At 32.6% G+C, this 19,802-nt stretch overlaps 2 protein-coding genes across 3 annotated transcripts; one reads left to right on the top strand and one right to left on the bottom strand.

The window, feature by feature from the left end:
* Positions 1-747: 747 nt before the first annotated feature.
* Positions 748-12,668, bottom strand: LOC114185152 (DNA-directed RNA polymerase 2B, chloroplastic/mitochondrial). 2 transcript variants are annotated; one of them, XM_028072706.2, is made up of 19 exons: positions 11,402-12,667; positions 10,541-10,756; positions 10,325-10,458; positions 10,168-10,234; positions 8,782-8,840; positions 8,056-8,173; positions 7,773-7,886; positions 7,447-7,578; positions 6,954-7,370; positions 5,476-5,526; positions 4,940-5,010; positions 3,749-3,833; positions 3,389-3,541; positions 3,231-3,305; positions 3,025-3,114; positions 2,871-2,918; positions 2,073-2,187; positions 1,787-1,890; positions 748-1,441 (listed from the first exon to the last, which is right to left on the bottom strand). In XM_028072706.2, the coding sequence occupies exons 1-19, from the start codon at positions 12,446-12,448 to the stop codon at positions 1,331-1,333; spliced, it is 3,207 nt and encodes a 1,068-aa protein (XP_027928507.1). In that variant the 5' UTR covers positions 12,449-12,667; the 3' UTR covers positions 748-1,330. The 2 variants fall into 2 exon arrangements, with proteins under 2 accessions (XP_027928507.1, XP_085529910.1); XM_085673784.1 differs by lacking the exons at positions 748-1,441; positions 1,787-1,890; positions 2,073-2,187 and adding an exon at positions 2,222-2,359 and having other exon boundaries at positions 11,402-12,668.
* A 5,416-nt stretch (positions 12,669-18,084) lies between these two features.
* On the top strand, positions 18,085-19,163 carry LOC114183078 (TPD1 protein homolog 1B-like). Its single transcript, XM_028069926.2, has 2 exons — positions 18,085-18,177; positions 18,705-19,163. Exons 1-2 carry the CDS (start codon positions 18,120-18,122, stop codon positions 19,010-19,012), a joined length of 366 nt encoding a protein of 121 aa, XP_027925727.1. The 5' UTR covers positions 18,085-18,119; the 3' UTR covers positions 19,013-19,163.
* The last annotated feature ends 639 nt before the right edge of the window (positions 19,164-19,802 follow it).

A 19,802-nucleotide genomic window follows, 5' to 3' on the forward strand; every position in this document is an offset into this window, starting at 1 on the left:
TTAGAGAGAAATGAGAATTGAACGAGACATGATAAATGTCACTTCTGAGGAAAGGGGAGAAATTTGGAGCCTAAGAATGACATTAACAAAAACATGCGATATGGAAATGGTAACACCAGTCTATGAACATACTTCTTTTAAAGTCATGATTTATAATTATAGTTAGGTAAGAATGTTTTTGGCCTTGTACCTTTTTGTCTTTAATTTCATACTGAAATTTAGTATTTAGTAACTACTTTTATGTCAGTTAAAATAAAAACTGAATTTACTTCCAAAATTTTGATGATTAGTTTATCAATTTGAAAATATAAATACCAAATTCAAGTTTGATAAAGATACACAACAAAATATGATAAGTTCTTTCCTTGTCATAGGAAGCAATGCCTCGGCCCTCTTTTTAAGAATGAACCATCGTTAAAGTATTATCTTCTATCACAAATGGTCCCTAAAAATTTATATAAGTAATCTCTTGATTAAAATTCATGTTAATTAGTCTTCAAATATCAGAAAAATCCTATGAATTAGTCTCTAAATGTTAGCTAAATATATAAACAGTGCTAAATTTATATATATGGAAATTACTTGTATAATTATAATATTTTATGGACTACTTAAAAGAAAGGGCATTACTTGAAAGACTATTTTGGTATGTCCAACCCTATATTGGAGGATTATTACATTACCAGAGTAAGTCAAATGAATAGTGCATCCGCCTTTGTCAGCATTAACCATTGTGAACTGATGACCGATGACCAATATGTGATGGATTAATCACTAAGCTTTTACAGGTTGATACACGTATACTATAAATAAATCATGTAGGTACACTAGTCCAAGCAAAATTGTTTTCTTCATATTTACAGAAACAAAAAAACTTGTACAAATGTGAATGAACAGTGTAGAATTCCCTGCTGTTTTCAAGATGCGCTGCCGCTATCCATACCATAAATTGCATGGTGAGTGGGAGCAGAATTGTCACAGATTCGCCACCCATTGTTAATGATACTCCACACCCTTCAAATAATAAATGAAATTCGTTGCGCGGAAATGGAAATTTGAAACCTTTGGCTCTTCTTCGGAACCTTCAGAAAGCTGCACCAGCATCAAAGATTTCTGACTCTTATACTGTGTTAGCAAGAGGTGGATTTCCTATCATACCATAAAGGTACTCCTCAAGGCTCTGGGTGCCTTCGAAGATATATACATCGCCATTGAAATAGCCTCTCCATAATGGATAGCTGTCCTTGCCATGCTCACACAGAAATAACATGAGATGTCAGTGAGCCCTAAAAGACACAGTCCAAGCCTTAGACAAGGCTGCAGATGGTGATCAGTTGAAGAAATATGGTGACTCTAAAACTTCCCTTAAGTCAAAGTCTCCTCGTTCGGGCAAGGGTGGAAAAGATAGTGAAGGGAAAGAACTCTGAAAGCTTTCCAGTAACTGTTAACAAAATATGTAAACACAAGATAAAAAAAAATGATTAGAATTAAATAACAAAGTAAGATGCCGCACTAATTCCTTTCTTTTGCAATCCAAAAAAAAAAAATTCTTGAGTCCACACATCTTTTCGAAATAACAGTGTCATGGTTTTCCCATCCTTATGAGAAAATAAAGTACTATTCAAATCCCAGAAAACAAAGCACACTCCGCAATGAAACATCTGTTATTCATTTACAGACATCTACGATCATCAATCAGGCTGGGGCCTAATGCAATCAGTTTCACCACAAATATGATTTTAAGTAGGAACAAAAGCATTGGATATAAAGAGCAATTAAACCATACATTTTCCAGTACTGGGGTCTCGTAGAGTTCTACAAATTTCTCTCGCAGTAATCTGTTCAATTTATCCACATCACATGCATGCGTCCAATATGAATCATGAACCCCTACAAGCATGCAGTACAAATTATTCATCATCGGCATAATAATTTAATAACTAAATATGAATGGAACACCACAAGCACAAGCTTGGTTCCCTTGTTCGTTCAAATTCCTGGTAAAGGGGTTCAGCAAGGGTCCTGTACAGAAAAAGGGATGAACAAGAGAAAGGGGCCAATCGAGGAAATACCTGCAAAATCCAAGCCTTCCTGTTTGCAGGCAACCGCAGTCATCATCATATGAGAACCATCAAGCGAGTGAACAAAATTTGGCGGAAATGCTGTCCTCTGCCTCCTAACCATGACCTAGAACATTTGAATTGAAAACAGACAATTTAAATCTGAAAAATGTAAATTAAAATACCAAACCCCAAAGTTTATATGAAGATGAAAAAACATTTGAAATGACCATGGGCATCTCATTAAGGACCAATTTTGCTTGATGTGAAGTCTTGCAACCCACTGGAATCACAAATTCCTAGCATAAATTTTATCCTTGTAAGTAACTTTACCCTGCAATCATTTTTTGTTTTTCTACAAAATATTCCCATGTCTTCCTTTTTCTTCTCAGTTAACAAAGTTGTCAACTTTCATATAGATTTTTTACATACAGCAATTTATGAACGTAATTTCAATGTGCAATATAAGAAATTTTGATATTAATTAAAAAGGTTAATATCAAATAAAAAATCATGCAATGTTCATGGTTATTATGCTATTTGAAATTCTGAAACTTGCAATGTACAAATACATATCAAATATAATTATTTCAGTTTATTAAGAGAAAGAAATTCAGGAACATTGGCCAAGAAGCTCAAAGTTGGATTTCCAAGATTTGATCATAGCAACCAATCAATGGCCATCTTCACACACACTCTCGTGTCAATCACACCAGCAAGATATCTATATTAAGGTTAACATGGGAATTACATTTTTTGGGAAGGGGATCCCAATGTTATTCAAAATAAAATGATGTAAACTTCACTTACCTTGTCTGTTTCTCGTTGCAATGTCAACATCTGAAGTGAAGTTTTGATCTGCAACACAATAATAATAGATTATTAACCTACATTGACCCTTGAAATCCTAAGAACTTGGAAGAAGTATCAAGGATGCAATCCTAACAAAACTCTATTCACTCACAATATGTGTTCCTAGTTTTCGGTAAGGTTGCACTACAGGAAGTCCAAGAGGAGTGCTCCAGCGTACTGGTTGATTTTCAGATGCAATTATCTGTTCAAATTGTCCTCGTCATTAAGTATACAACCCAAAATATATGTCTTTCTCTCTCCATTTCCAGTTATAAGAATATGCAGTGTACGTAAATCAGTACAAGGAGTACAACATACTTTCGCACAGTCACCAAGCCAGTTCATGATACCTCGCGCACCTTGAAACATTTCCTCTAAGGCAGTTAAAGTGACCTGATAAGTGAGAAGGGAATAAAGATGAAACAAACAACAAATATACACCTAATAGGTATTTAAAACACAATTAACCCTCAAACCTTTGCAGCATAACAAGAAGCACCAAAGAGCTCTGTATCATCTGAAATGGCATTCCTTTCCTTCAATCTCCTCTTTATCTGTTCCCGTGCACCAATGTAAGTGACACCATACACTGATGTCATCACTGTCTGCTTAACCAATTTTCTATCGACCTATAAAAAACTCAAGATCAGCACAAAGTCAGTGGAGATGAAGAGTGAAAAGGGAAAAGCACACCATTACCTAGAAACTAGAATCGGTTACACAATAAATACATTTATGATTCCAGGAAGACTAATTTACACTTTCCAACAACCATAAGTAACCAATCATCTTGCCTAAATACGAACCTCATCAGATAAAAAAGAATAGAAAATAACCTGATTAACTAAAGCCTTCGCATGAAGAGCGTCAGGAAAAATTGTAGGATCTTTCTGAGCATCCCTATGCATGATGTTTGATACTCTGCATAGAAATGATTTTTCTACAATTGAGTTGTTTATTTTGAGAACATTCATCCCACAAGGAAAGATACGTGTCTACAAAAAAGAGGGCTGCACGACCAAAAGAAAAGAAAAGCATTCTATACAGAATAACTACAACTAAATAAAATAGCAGACCCATGACATAATTGGATGGGAGCACATATCGTTCATAGAGAAGACATAAAACAAAAAAGGTCAAACACTGCATTTATTTCATTTATCTTCAAATAATTCTAAAAGCTGCCAACAATGCAAGAAAGTTGGCATGCTGTCCTTAACAGCTTAGATCTGTCCAACCAAAAGCAAGAGATTTTGAATATTCCATGCTTACCAATAAATTTTTAAAGATATGTATGTCATCATCAAACTTAACCCTGAAGAGGCGTTTGGTACAAGGCGAGTTCTTTCCTACCAGAAATCATGATTCCCAAGAATCACGAAATGATTAAAATATGTGTGATTGATTAATCATAATATTTGGGAGAATATTTATATGAGTTTCCTAGGAATTAGAAAGTAATGTGGTATTTTTACGCAAAACATTAATTAATTACTACATTAAATTATCTAACAAAAGTAACATGATATTTTCACTAAAACTTTGTCATGGAAAAAATTGAGGAACACAGCTAAAATCATCCTCAGGAATTGTTTCCTAAAAATGTCATATTTTAAACATTGAACCAAACATGCAAAGCAAACTTTCTCAGCTTCAAATTCCTGGGAAACTAAAAACTCCCTTGTACTAAGCATCCACGATGCTCCTCAACCAAAAGCACCAACCGGAATCATACAAAAAAAATTCTTAGAGAAATATTTAGCAGGTTCATGTTCATTGAGGTGTCTCCCGCCCTAAACTTCAACTTGAGAGGAAAACATTAGGATTCTCAGAGGAAAGACAGACGTACACAGAAATAGTAGGTCCAATCTTGCTGAAAAACAGTATTACGTTTAACATACATTCAGGACATTATACATTTGTCTCGTCATGTATAAATATTGTTTTTTTTTCTCACAAAAAAACGAAACATAAAATCAAGCAGTTCAAATTTTAAGCTATATACACAACAATATACAAAGACTCACCTAGCTGCTATTCCTGAGTAAACATCTGCTGGCTTCTCTCCTGCAACTAGATTGACAGCAACAGCTCCTAACTGAATAAAAGTTAATAACAAATGACTTGACAGGTATTTCCTCTGGAAATGCAATTGTTATATTCAAAATTGGGAAAAACATAACAGATGGCATGCTATTCGCCAAGCCACAGGGACCAGAAGCATGTTAATAGTTCTTACTGAACATATAATAATCACATCTGTGCTCATAAAGCTGTACAGGACGTGAGCATATGTTTAATCCAGTGCCACTTTTGACAAGACTAATTAGGACAAAAGCCCAAACAGACAACAAACTTGATAGTAAAATCAACCAGATAGTACAAATGTACAGAGATATGATCTTAATCTACTCAGCCAAAATCATTTTCAACAATTATCTAAATCTTAAGATTTTGAGCTACATTCAGAACAGATATTCAGTCCCTTTTCTCTAACTTGAATTCTGATATCTAGGACCAGAGAAATTGAGAAAAAAAAAAACAATGTGACAAAGGTCTTTACCTTGTCTCTCCCTAGGGCAGCATAATGTTGTAAACCATTGCAGGAGCCATCCTAAGAGAGAAAATCATGGTAGTCCAAATAGTGATCAGTTAATAAACATGATTCATTTTATACAGAGATGACAAAAATGATAAACATTACAACAAGTATGAACATTACATGGTTAGTAGAGGTTTACAAAGTTTGTCAATGATTAATTCTAGCTGGCAAAGTTGAACTTGTAGGGAGTTCAAATCTGGGGACCTTGTTCAGACGTGTGCATCTATTTTCCAGTAATGATAACCAAAATTACTACCCTCTTCTTAGCAAATACATTCATGCACTCATGGTAGTAATCCCTCACATCATCCTTATAATCTTACTCTCTATATAGAGACAGGTGAACAAATGCAAATTATATGCACATATACAATAGGATATTTAAAATCCAAAGTATCTAGGTTAACCTGAAAAATGGAACATGCCTAATTTTAGAGGTTTTGCTTCTGTATACATTTCTTAGCTTTTCTCATTCTTAACTCAAATGAACAAGCAAAGAAAAACTGCTAATTTTGGTTTAAATTTGGCTTTTACCATTCGTAGCTTAAACAAACAAGCAATGAACCCTAATGTATCAATGTTCATCTTAGGCAACTGACAAGGAATATGGTCCTTACACATAAGAGGAGATTATTGGTTGTTAACCTAATTTTATAAATCTAGAGCTAGATCTCTTTTCATCCCATTATTTTGATAAACAGCATGGTGCCTGTATGGAGTGTATCAAGATCTCTAGACACTTCTTACTCCATGACAATTTGAAGATCCTTTGTCTGCTTCTATTGATTGGCTTCACGCTGCCTCACAATTTAAATTAAGTCCTTCCACGATAAGCAAATATAAAGAAACTTGAGAACCGCAGTGCAATTTTATGACCCTAGGCTTGTAAAGTTTTCCATGTTGATTCAAGTGATCAAATTTTGGGATAACCTGTAAATCCTAATATGACTTCGGCATCATCTTAATGGGAGTCTGAAAACATCGTCACTAGATTTGTCAACTCTAATAAACAATTTGCTAAGATATTTACCAAGTCACTAAGAAGAACAAAGATTAATTATATTTGCACCAAGTTGAGCCATATGACTTGTATGCTCCAACTTGAGAGGGGTGTTATAATCAGGAATATCTGGATTACATATGTATTATTATGAATGTTTTTATTTATTCTCCTATCATATCTTTATTATTACAAGATATTAAACCTCCTCTATTTATTGTATTAATTTTGATTTCTCAATATAAATAAAGCACCCTCATGTTGTGTTAGAAACACCCATTTTTAGCTCAATGTCTTACTTTCCAATAGTTTAACAATTATAAATAATTGGTTGGGACTAGGAATACGTAATGTGATTTTTTGCCACTCCTATTATCGACCTAATTTATTAGATATGGTATATTTTGATATGCTAAAATTCATTCAACCATGCAAATACCTGATGTACTGGAATATGTGAGATGAATGTTTCGGGTGACGGGCTTTTCAAAGCTTCAGTTAGAGTTATGCACACAGCTAAGCACTGCAATGGATCCTCTGCTTTCAACCACCACCGCCTCCCTTCAAGAGGTTTGTCTGCAGAATCAAATATGTCTTCAAAATGATTTTCAGTAAATGCTATGCGTCCCTCATGGGATAGTTTATCAACACCGCCAGCATAGAGATTTGCTAAGTGTATCTTCAGCCACCGTAGGCCAGACTTTCCAAGAGGGCGTCCATCTGCGAATTCCAATATTCCCCGGCACAAATCTGAACCAAGGTGATTTAAGTGTGGGTGCATGGGATATGCACGCCCTCGGAAATCAACGTTGTGTGGGTAGTAAAAGCCCTCTTCATCCTTCATTTTCCGTGCTACCTGTACCCATATTGGTTGGGTCACCAGACAAAGAATATGGATTACAAACTAATGACATATTGTTAAAGAGGCTTACAGTAAGTTTAAGTTCTGTGTCACAACGTTGTGAATATCTCTCTCTGTTCTCTTTCTGCACAGATTTGACTTTCCACCTCCATTTCTTTATCTTTGCTTCATCATCAGTATCTGGTTCATCAGGTAAAGGAACCTGGCAACAGAAATTTAAACACCATTTCAAACCATAGTCAAGTCTCTTAAAGCATAACTTCAAAATATGAAATTCATAATCCGTAGACCATGTGAGATGTAGGCATAGTAATAGTCAAACAAGTTAATAAGCTACAACATAATCAGTTGACAATTATTAAAACAAGCAGACAACAACCACTTAATTGTACTTACATCATCGCGGTCCACCAAATCAGCAAGACGGCCTCCACTAGCCCATATCCTGTCTACAACACTCAGTACCTTTTTATTTATCCTCCATTTTGTATGCCCAAGAGTATCCAGAGCCTGATCACATGAGTTTATGTTTGTTTAAGAAAAATTCCTTCCCCAACTCTTATTTAGATAAAAGAATAGTGAAACGCACACTGGTTTCAAACACCTTCCCTGAGTAACCCTAAAATTTGTATGTAATGCAGTGTACCCAACAAGCATGATATCTATAACAAATTCAGACCTCAAATACAGGCTCTAATTGCTTCCTGGGGGCCCTCTTAATAGCTTCTCGTTGTTGCCTGACTCCATGAGTACGCATGACATAAGAAGGTAAGAACAAGTGCCCACCTTTGTCATAACTGTGAAAGTACAACAAAGAGAAAATGGAGAAGTCAGCACTTAACTCAGACATTCAGCTAAAAGAAAAAAAAACACGGTAGTGATTTATTTATTGTAAACATTGATTCATGTGATTGACCGTGTATAAGGAAAATGTTCATTCACATTTTGAAACTGATTGTAAATGGAAGTTTATAGGGTTAATAGTATAATTTAGTACAACAAAGTACACTGCAGACTTGCAATAAGCATAAAGTATCCTCAACAACAGGAAAAAAATAAAAAGCCACAACAAAAGAAACGAAAACATGAATAAAACAGGGTAGCCCAATCCCATTGCCAATAAGAAATAATATATCCCTTAAACAAATGACAACCACAGCCCAAGCATTACCAGAGAAGCTAAGAGCTAATCCACGGACAACCAAATGCATCAAAGGGTAGTATATTAAGGAGTATCATACGCTGACCATCTTCATATTTTTGTTACCTTGTTTGGAGTTTGGACCACCTTCTAGCCCCAATTCATAGCATTAGTTTAAAGAAAAAGCTTTGAAATCATACCCAACTATAAGATAGAAATACAGAAAGGTAGCAAGACAGCAAATAAATGCGTTAGTTATCATACCCTGTCCAGTTGACTGGTGGAACCAACATAGGCATATAAGGAATAACCATATTTTTGGCCTGTAGAAAAATGGAAAATTTCAAAAGAAATAAATGACTTGTAGAATCCATGGACGCAAGCAGAGATGGTTATAAACAAATACACACACAAAAGAAATATATATAAATATATATATATATATATATATATATATATATATATATATATATATATATATAAGATATTAAGATGCAATCATCAATTGAGAACTGATTGAATAAACAGTACCTACGCTTTAGCTTTGATACCCAATAAGATAAGCTAATAAACCTCTGAAAATTGATGTCATTCAATCAGAGAGATATGGACAGTGTCATGTGAGATAAAAGGACCAATTTGTTCATTGATAACCATCTCCCCAATATAGTATGAAATTCTCCCACTGGAGAAACTCTATTCATCTACACCCAAAGACTTGACAATAAAATATGGATTCTACATAACCACTATCCACACCATGGGCTATGGCAGGGAGAGAAGTATATTTAAAAAGAAGAAACAAGCTTTGATGTGCCACAAGCATGACTATAACACCAATTAACTCCAGGGTAAGCAGGTAAATTTACTACCACCCCCATTGGGCACCAAAATCCATTTAGCAAACTGATAGGCCCATTTAGCAAAACACGAGAGATAATGAAAAGAACAACAGAGCATAATACTGGAGAGATGTCCCTAGATGCGATAAGCAAGGAACTGCATTCGTGGGCTTGGAGATAAAGATATAGTTCAGAAGCTTCGAGTATTGTGCTCCAACCTAATAATAAACCACGTTGACAAAAAAACCGCACGTTCCTACAAAAGTTTTCTAGGATCAAGGGTTTAGGTCTTATCATGAACTGGGAGTAAGTCTATATAGGACAATATTTAAGGTAGTATCCTGATAAAATCACTACACTAAGTCTAAAGTCCAGGAAAAAGTTAAATTGGCAAGATTTTGATCTTACAAGTAGGCTTACAAGTACGACTGTAAATGCTGGAAATTCCTTAATATATAGACTTACTGTGAACTCAAAGTCTAGGAAAAAATATTAAATTGATTTTGATCTAGCTAGATTCTCGTGTATCTCCTTAATTCTCTCTCCTCTCTTAACTTTATCATCATTATCCTATGATTGTCAAGATCCAGCACTGTCATGATTATGTAAAATTTTTCCTAGCCCTGATTTAATTCAGGATCTAAATTATCAATAAAGAAGTCCATGAGCTAAATCTCCTTTCCAAGTCAAAGGCTTAGTACCTTTGACAAAATAACAATGCCTAAAACGTTACTGGGAGATATCCCGAATGATGAACAATTCCATTTAAATTTCAACCGAAGAACAAAAGGTGATCGAATATACTTACAGTTCTGTCAAGGCCTTTAAGAATTAGAGGGTCACATTGAATAATACCATATCTTCTGCTTGATTTACTGTTTAATTAAAAACAAAATCCAGAGCAACAATGTAAAATACTGCTGGAAAATTTAACTTGACTATGAGAGACAGAGAATAAAGCTCACATTGACTCTTTTGTCACTGTTATAAATGAATGAATAAATGCAGGTCGGATATCAGGTGCATCATCCAGTAATTGATCTGATGATGGTTGTATATATGCTGTTTGCAACAAGAGCTCAATTAAACGGCTTCCGACCTGTGATGTGGAGAGGGTATTGTCTAATTAAGCAAACAAAAAGCAGAAGCAAAATTTATAGTGTAGGAGAGACTACACAAACCTTTGTCTTTATGACTGTTCCCCACGCTTTTGTATTGTCCTTGTCCTTCACCAGCCCCCTAACTGCGGCTAGCTTTTGCTTTTTCATCAAATCAATGACTTTTTTCCGTAGCTTTTGTTCTTCTTTGATGTCACCAACAGACTCGACTGCTTCGTTTTTCTTGCTTCTATCACCCTTTTTCTTCTTAGTTTTCTCCAAAAACTTGTATATTCTAACCTGAACCATCAAATAATAAACAGTACATAAGGTTGTACGCATAACAAGAGATTCAATTAAGATACAGATAGATATACAATGTCATTCCAGGAAGTTTATTAATCAGAATAAACTGTAGAACATACATAACAAGACAAAAAGAATGAACGTTTTGCCGTTACAAAGTCCCAATCCTCGAGCCTAGTAGTTGTATCAGAATGTGTATGTGATATGTGGAGATATAGATTAGCTTTAGTAAGGAGTGTACTCCTCAGCTCTAAAAAACCCTTACATCACCCATATCCAGTCCCATTTTATGATTGCCACACCTGGTTCCAGCCCACCTCCAACATAAGTGTGTACATTTTTTCTATTAAAAACATAACAGGAAAGCCATATTTTTATTTCAACATACAGGTAACTATGTAGATCTTCAACTCCTCGAGATATTCCACTCTGCCATCTCCATCTTTTTAAACTTCCTCCACATTCCCACGAGTTGCCTAAGGGTTTTCCTAAGTGACATATAAAAGATCTGAGAACTTTCCAGTTCTTCTAAACTGACACGATAGGAACACACTCGAATTTACAGAACATAATTCAAAACAGTGCGAAATGAACAATATAAAACAACCACAAAAAAACACGATCAATGCAACATCCCACCTCATTTTCAATGGCATCACCTATACCGCACGCAGCCTGCACAACCCTGGCAGTGCCAACGGTGGCATTCTCGGTTCCGGTCATCAAAAGCCCCATCAACTTATGCATTGCGATAACCGCCATCTTGTCCGCCGGTAACTGCACAAAGTACGGTGCATAGGCTGTCCTATTCCTCCCTGAATTATACATTTCCTGTTCCTTGGCAATGGCATCCCTCAGAGGCTCAAACCAGCCAAGAAATAGCGACTTCATGTACGGCAAGTTGGGTGCCAACTTCTGCTCACACATGTCCGCCAAAAGCTCCCTATACTCCCTTACCGCCTCCTCCCACACCTCGGTCTCGATCTTCACCTGCCTTCTTCTCAGCTCCTGGTACCTAGACTGCCCCACGCCCTTCACCTGATTTTGCCACCTATGACCAACCACCTCCTTCTGCTTCTCCTTCTTCATCCCCTGCAACAGTTCTCGAATTCCACCAATTGGGGCAGCCTCTTCATCCTCCAATTCACTCTTCTCTTCTTTATCCATATCCTGTAACAGCTGTTGTTGAATTTCATCAGCCGGGGAAGCCTCTTTCTCCAACAATCCACTCCTCTCTTCTTTATCCATCTCCTGCAACAGCAGCTGCTGGATTTCCCCAGCAGCCTCTTCCTCCATAAACTGCACCTGCTCTTCTTTATCCATCTCCTGCAACAGCAGCTGCTGAATTTCATCAACAGAAGTCCCATCTTCATCTACGTCCGTGGAAGAAACCGCCTCAGCAACGCCGGAGAACCCTTTAGCGCGCAATGGAAACTGAAAACGGTCGCACCTAACACAGTATCGTTGTGGCAAGTTGGACAGAATATTGGTTCTGGGAGAGTAAAGGGAAGCACGGGAGAAAGAGAGGAGTCTGGGAGAGTGGAAGTTGACGCTAACACCGCGGCAGGCTTGTCTCGCAGCGTGGCGCCACATGTTCGATGAAATGACGGAGAGAGAGGGTTGGGAAAGAAGAGGGCAGGGAAGAGAATCGAGTCCCTTGGCGAGGGAAATGGAGGAAGGGAACATCAATTTGAATGGAATGGGAACGAGACGAAGGAGAAAAGAAAGAGAGGTGAAGATGGTGAGAGTGGGAAAAAGGGTTCCAAATTCATAGAGCAGTGAGAGTGTGGAATCATGGAATGAACGAATGAATAAATGAACGAAAGTGTTTCGCCGCCTTTAACAGAACGAAAGTTGCGGGAGTGAAGAATGCTATAGCCACGACGGCACAAAAACCCTCCTCGCGATTCAATGGGGTTTTGCAAATAACCTTTTAAGAAAAATACTTGAATTAGTTATGTTCATTTATAAATTATTTAATGGTAAAAGTTACTCAGGATAAATTCTCCAAAATGTGAGAAAGTGTGATAAAAAAATTATGCATTTATAAAATAAAAATGTATAGGTCATTTTTTTCTTTTTAGTTTAAAATCAAAAGTTACGTGATTTAAATAATAATAATGATAATATTAGCATAGTGTTAATAATAAGTAGTTAAGTTGGATGGTTAAACTTGATGTAATTGTAGTTTATATTTTAATAATTAAAATGGTATATTATCAAAAGGTATCATGTTTATATTTTTATATTTATTTAATTCAATACATACCATATTAGTGTTTTTACGAGCTTCAGTAATACATAATTTTTAAATATGATTATATATATATATATATATATATATATATATATATATATATAAGTTTGATAATATTAAAAGGTTGGGAAACGATTTTTTTTACAAAATTTTTTTTAACAAACTTTCCCAAAAGTTGATGTGGTGTGTATGTGTTACATTCTTGTTTCTACATTTTTAAAAACATTTCAATATTGTTGCGAAATAAAATAATTAAAGTTAATTTTCTTTTCCTTTTCTAATTTTTCAAATTTGAAATCCGTTGTTGCTTTTATCGACTTTCGTCTTTTTTTTTTTCTACGGTTTTCGTCACCATGATTTCTCTTATATGTGTTTTCGTCCCCTGACATTGTATTTGAAGTAGGTACACTTGCGTCTTTGTGTCTATTCTTTTTGTTAGAAGACGTTATAGTAAACTTTCATTCCAAGTGTTTATTTGTTTATTTGCTTATTTTCTGGTTTAGGATTTTTTTCAGGATCCTGTTTTTGCATCCCCTATTTTGTGCCCATACTCTTTAACAACAATGAGTAAGCATTTTGAAGTCGGTGATTACAGTAATGACAATGAGGTATAAATGTTTTTTTCATAAGTTTTTCTTATTTTGGGTTTAGGGTGAAGAAGTCCATTTCTTTTATCTTCAAATATTTGATTAACTAAAGGAACGCCACCATATTATTTACACGCGAGACTTCTAAAATTACGCCAAATACATACGTTATGAACAAGTCTAAACACGAGACCCCTGAAATGTCACTATATAATCCATTTTTTCTCGAAACGACTTAGAACATAAAACACAACTATGCAATTGGTAATCGATTACAAACAAACTGTAATGGATTACCAAATTCTGATTTTTGCGGATAACAAAATTATGCAATTAATTGATTACCAATGGGATGAAATCGATTACCATGGCCAAACTGGTATTTTGGGCTAGCACCAGCCTCACTCCAACCAGTTATGCAATCTAAACACAAAGTTTAAGCTACATTTTGAAATTCAATCAATAGCTCAACCAAAATCACACATTACCACTTGTTCGTACTATATGAAAATCTAAACACATAACCCATAACAGTCCAACATTTCAACATACACACCCACACTCATACTTTCCAATTCATTCTTAAAATCATGCAGTTTGACGCGTAAACCATACCAAAATGACATTCCACACACAATATAAATTAAGCACATTAATTAGCATTAAAGTCATTCCAAACCACCTAGCACAATCACAATTGCAGTACATACATAGGAAACTCCAATTCTCAACAAAAGAAACCAATTTCCACAAATTTAGCCATCAAAATATACCAATCTAACAAATTTCACCTTCAACATGTTTTATGCATCCCAACCACTCAATTCAATCAAACAATGCAATTCCAAGCTCACAAACACATTTCATTACACAACCAATAATTAAAACGAAATTCAACATGAAATACATAAAATTAGCTTTCCTCACCTTAGTCAAAGAAGTTTCTTCCCAAACAAGGATTCTCTAGAACATCAAAACGCACAAGATCCCCTATAGAAACAACAAAAATTTTGATTAGAGTTTTAAGTCTACCATAAGTCTACCATAAGTCTACCATTAAGCATATCTCTAAAACTACATGCAACTCTAGGACTCAAAACATAACAAGAGGGTAAAAAATGTGACTTACTGTATTTGACTATTTAACATGTGGTTGCGTATAGCTCCTCACAAGGATCACAATTGTGATTCTTTATCGTAAGAGATAAAGATTATAAAGAGATGAAGATCGAGTAAGATAAGCTAGAGAAAAGTGAGTGAGAGAGAGAGAGAGTTTAAAGAATTTGGTTGTAGAGAGATGGTGGTTTTATAGAAATGAAATTTAGTTAGTGAAACCTTTATATAACTTAACCCTTTAATATTACAATATTGCAGTGTTATATTTTTAATAAAACCATCGATAATCTTATACTATTTTATAGGACATAAAAAAACATTTAAAATAAGACAAATTTCTTTCACACAAACTTAATTGAAAAGTGTACACACGTTAATATGTCTTACATTTTTTATTAACTTATAATCAAGCCAATAACTTGGAAATATTATCATTTACCTTGTTAAGCATATTCTATTGTTTTCTTTATCTTTAACACAATCATTTCCCATTCAACGAACTAAAAGACAACCTCTTAAAATGTTATCTACAATGAATCTCATTAACAAATATTCTTTATATAGCATCACATTATGATAAAAAAAATATGTATAATTATAAATATAACTTTATTTTATCCACTTTCGTTTTCTCTTACACTTTTTTAAAAGAAAACAATCACGAGATTACGCTCCTTCACTTATATATTTGAAGATATACTTTATAAATAAAAATAATATTGGTACCACACCACTTAGATTATAAGCAATAAAGTGAGTAGTAGTAGTATATAATGGACTTAAAATTATGATGTTAGAATCCTTAGTAAAAACACTTTAAATTTGTATTTGACTTTTTTTATATTCTTGTAGTAAAGAATTGTGAAGTTTAGGATAAAGTATTGCTCTCGAGAGTATGTGATATGAACCTATTCATAAAAGACTACAATTGTTTATGACTTTGAATTCCTTCTGATATAATCAAGAAATCAAATAAAAATAAAGAAAAATTAGACAGGAATCATATATGTCACAATTTAGAGAAAATCCCTTCTTTAATGAAATAAAATTTAACATATGACTAAAAAGTGTTTTTATCAACTTTTGGTATCTCTGTATATAAGTAGGTACATATAAGTTTAAGAAAATCTAAAAACTATAAAATAAAGTCCAAATCCAAAAACATAAAAATATAAATTAATTTGGATATTACTTTTACACCCTTATCATTTTTCTCCTACACCCTGTCACTTATTTTATCATTTCCTAATTTCATTTTTGGGTGGGGGTTGAAATTTGGAGGGGCGGAGGAAACTTTAGCCATTAATTTAAAAAAAAAAAAACCAAAAACATAAAAACATAAACTAATTTATAAAAGAAATCCAAAATTCAAAATCCAAAAACATAAAAACATAAATTAATTTTTTTTAAAACTCAAATTGCTCCACTCTTTCATGTCTCTTGAATTTCCAACTTTTTGGAGCATCATAGATTCACAAAGATATGTTCTTCTAATTCTTTGGCCCTTGATCTTGTGATAGGTCTTTTAAATTGCAAGGTTTTCTCTTCAAGTTCTTCTCTTAGATCCATGGATATCACTTCTATTTGTGTGGGTGTACTTAGAATTAAAAGACATATGAGAGTAGTCTATGTGTTATAAAAATTATATAGTATTATTATCCGGTTGTCATTAGACAACAATCTTAATGTTTTTCACAATCACTCTTTCACTTTCTTAAAAGAAAAACAGTCACAACATCATGCTCCTTAAGATTGTTGCACCTCTCGACATTTATGTGTGCATTATATTTTATAAGAAAATGTTTAGGAACACCATATTTATTATTAAATACAAAATGTTCCTTTTGGCAACATTTTCATAATGTCAACAGAAGTACCTAAACGAAGTGTCTGACACCTTGTTTGATCTTCCAAAATGGGTTCTTTTACAAGAGTGGGTGGTTTTGATCCATTTATTACAAAAATGGATCAATTTACTAATTAATTACATGGTAGAGTCAATTTACTAATGATTTGACTAGTTTTTTTACAAAATTGGGTCGCTTTGATTTATTTATTACAAAGATAGATCAGTTTACTAATTAATTACATTGCAGATTTGATTAACGATTTGATTTCTCTCTATTTTTTTTTTGTACTTTTATAATAATTTATAAAGTTTTATATATATTTTTTAAAATAATTTTTTAACAATTTGATTAAAATTATTTTAAATAAAATTTTATTATTGTAAATTTTATAATAAAATGAAACAATCAAATTTAAAATATAAGTTTTAAAATATCAAAATTTTTATAAAATTTTATTTAAAATATTTTTAATCAAATTTTATTATTGTAAATTTTATAATAAAATGTAATAATAAAATCTAAAATATTAAGTTTTAAAATATATAAATTTTAATAATTTTTTTAAAATATTTTTAATCAATTTTATAATAAAATGTAATAATAAAATTTAAAATATTAAGTTTTAAAATATCAAAATTTTAATAAAATTTTATTTAAAATGTTTTTAATCAAATTATTAAAAATTTATTTTTAAAAAATATATAAAACTTTAGAAATTATATAAAAATGAAAAATAAATTGAGAGAAGTCGAATCATTAATAAACTGATCCTGTCATGTAATTAATTAATAAATTGACCCATTTTTATAATAAATAAATCAAAATATCCATTTTTGTAAAAAACCCTCCAAAACGGTATAAATTAATTGACTTCTCCGATTGAAGTAAATTTTAATATCAAACATGAAAAAACAGTGGAGAAAATGTTATTAAAATTAAAGATTTATACTTGATTGATTAATTTCAAAATACATAACATAACCTCCAAAACGGTATAAATTAATTGTCTTCTTCAATTGAAGTAAATTTCTTTGATGTCAGTTTACCAATGACTTGTGAAAAAGAAAACTGAAAGATTACAAATGAGACCATTTTTAATATTGGTGAATAATTAATTTTAAAATTTATTTAAAATAGTTATTATTTAATGAATATTTTAATAATAATATCATCTTCAAATAAGAAAGGTCTTTATACTTCTTTTTATGATTTCAATGTATGTATAATGTGATATCTATTATTCATTAATATATTTGTCTTTAGATGAACGTTTCTCTTTTATTTCATCTTTAAAATGATAACTTGTTGCCAAATGGTGACAACATACATTAAAATCTGAAATTTGTTTTCTTGTCAACTTTTAAAACCGACATCAATTTAATGCTTGAATTAAATTGAGGCTGTTTTCAAACAATATGTGATAAAGTGGGGTGTTTGTAACGTTAATGAGATTTAAATGCAAGAAAATGATTGTATTGTTGTATTGTTTATGTTCTATATATTTGGTGAGAATGAAGCATTACCCATGCACATCTCAAATCTCAAATATGGCTTCCATTTTTAACCTTCTCTCTTTCATTCTCTTCCTTTCTCTGCTATTTCCAGGTAACAACTCATTCCTTTTATCTTCATTCTTCTATCCATCTTTTCAGAGAACTCAATTTTGTTGTTGTGCATCATTATGTTTCAATATTTTTATTTTTACCGTTGTTTTCGTTGTATATTTTAAGTTTAATTCAATTCCATAAAATTAGTATGTAAAATCAGCGTGTCGATCTTTAGTTGTTGACGTTGGGACTTCTAACAATTTTGCTTTCTCATCCCCAAAAGAAAAAGCAAAAAAAATACCAGTATTGTCAGTTTTAAGTTAACAACAGTTTTAAGTTACAGATTTAATTGCACAATTTATCATTCTATTGTTACTATTCTACTATCCAAGATTTTTTCTTGCTTGACCTTAACGTTATGTATATTAAATATATAATTAATTATTGTCAATATATAAGTTTCTTCATCTCCAACATCATAAGATGATGAAATCTGAGACTTTGAAAACCCTAAACATGCATGCATGCATACATATATATGACAGAAGATTTATCTGCTGATTGTTGAGAATGATGAAAGTGCAGGCAATGATGCATCAAACAATTGTTTGAGTGAGAACCAATCAAGAACAGGAAACTGGGCACATGGCATGAGTGAGAAGAAAGTGAGGATTATTAACAGATGTGTGTGTTCAGTGTCAGAAGTGAAGCTCAACTGCACTGATTTTCAAACCTACAAAACAGAAGATCCTTCGATTTTGAACATTTCTGGTGATGTCTGTCTTCTTAAAAATGGTTCTTCCATTTCTACTGATGAAGCTGTTGAGTTTCTCTATGCATGGGATCCTCCCTTTCCATTTCAACCTATCTCCTTCAATCAATCATGCCATTAGAAGAAAAAAAAATGTGTTTTTACACCCAATACAACTACTTTTCACAACCACTCTTTCTTAGGTTATTATATAGTCATTGAAAATACAAATAAACTGTATTTGTAAAGAGAAAAAGAGATCAAAAGTTGAAATAGTGGGTGAAAAAGTTTATAAATCATATATAATTATTTTAAATAATATATTATGAGTTAATCAAAATAAAAATACAAATTAAATTTTAAATGAAACATCAGATAGAGGATGTAGAAAAAGTAATAAAGTAAATTTTCTAAGAATAAAATAATGTGCAGAATGTTGAGGAAACTCAGTAGAACTAAAAAAAGTTAGACAGTACACAAAAATATGAAGAGTATACGATTTAAAACCATAAATGAAGAGAAAACATCATATTTAAATATTTTTCTTTTCTTTTTGGCAAAGTATTTTTTGTTTAATTTTTTATTATTTTGTCGTTTTTTCTTTGAGTTACAAGTGGCAAAAGTTTATTTCTGTACTCTCTCAATAATAATAATAATTATAATTATAGATAGATACTAAAGTTTAGAAGGAGATAATTATTATTTTCATAATAAAATTTAATGTTTAGCCATTAAATGTCTCGATATTTGATATAAAACTTTAATTAGATCCAGTAAATTGGAATAAATATTAATTAAAGAAATTATTATATATGTTAACATCTGATGTGTAATTTACATTTAGCAATGATGAGTACTAAGTTTCACAATTTTTTAATGTTATAATTTATTTATAAGAATAAAATGTTTTAACTTGATTAGTATTTTTTTAA

This window comes from Vigna unguiculata, chromosome 5 (assembly GCF_037176805.1).
Source record: "Vigna unguiculata cultivar grain cowpea cultivar isolate G323 ecotype 2 chromosome 5, ASM3717680v1, whole genome shotgun sequence".
In the NCBI taxonomy this organism is placed as follows: domain Eukaryota; kingdom Viridiplantae; phylum Streptophyta; class Magnoliopsida; order Fabales; family Fabaceae; genus Vigna; species Vigna unguiculata.

Bases quoted from the DNA above. Each gene is read 5' to 3' on its own strand.
- LOC114183078 (XM_028069926.2), top strand. From the start codon at position 18,120: ATGGCTTCCATTTTTAACCTTCTCTCTTTCATTCTCTTCCTTTCTCTG. The intron at 18,178-18,704 runs GTAACAACTCAT...ATGAAAGTGCAG, and splicing joins CCTTTCTCTGCTATTTCCAG to GCAATGATGCATCAAACAAT.
- LOC114185152 (XM_028072706.2), bottom strand. From the start codon at position 12,448: ATGTTCCCTTCCTCCATTTCCCTCGCCAAGGGACTCGATTCTCTTCCC. The intron at 10,235-10,324 runs GTGAGCTTTATT...TTAATTAAACAG, and splicing joins ACAGTGACAAAAGAGTCAAT to TAAATCAAGCAGAAGATATG. The intron at 7,579-7,772 runs GTAAGTACAATT...TTCTGTTGCCAG, and splicing joins ATTTGGTGGACCGCGATGAT to GTTCCTTTACCTGATGAACC.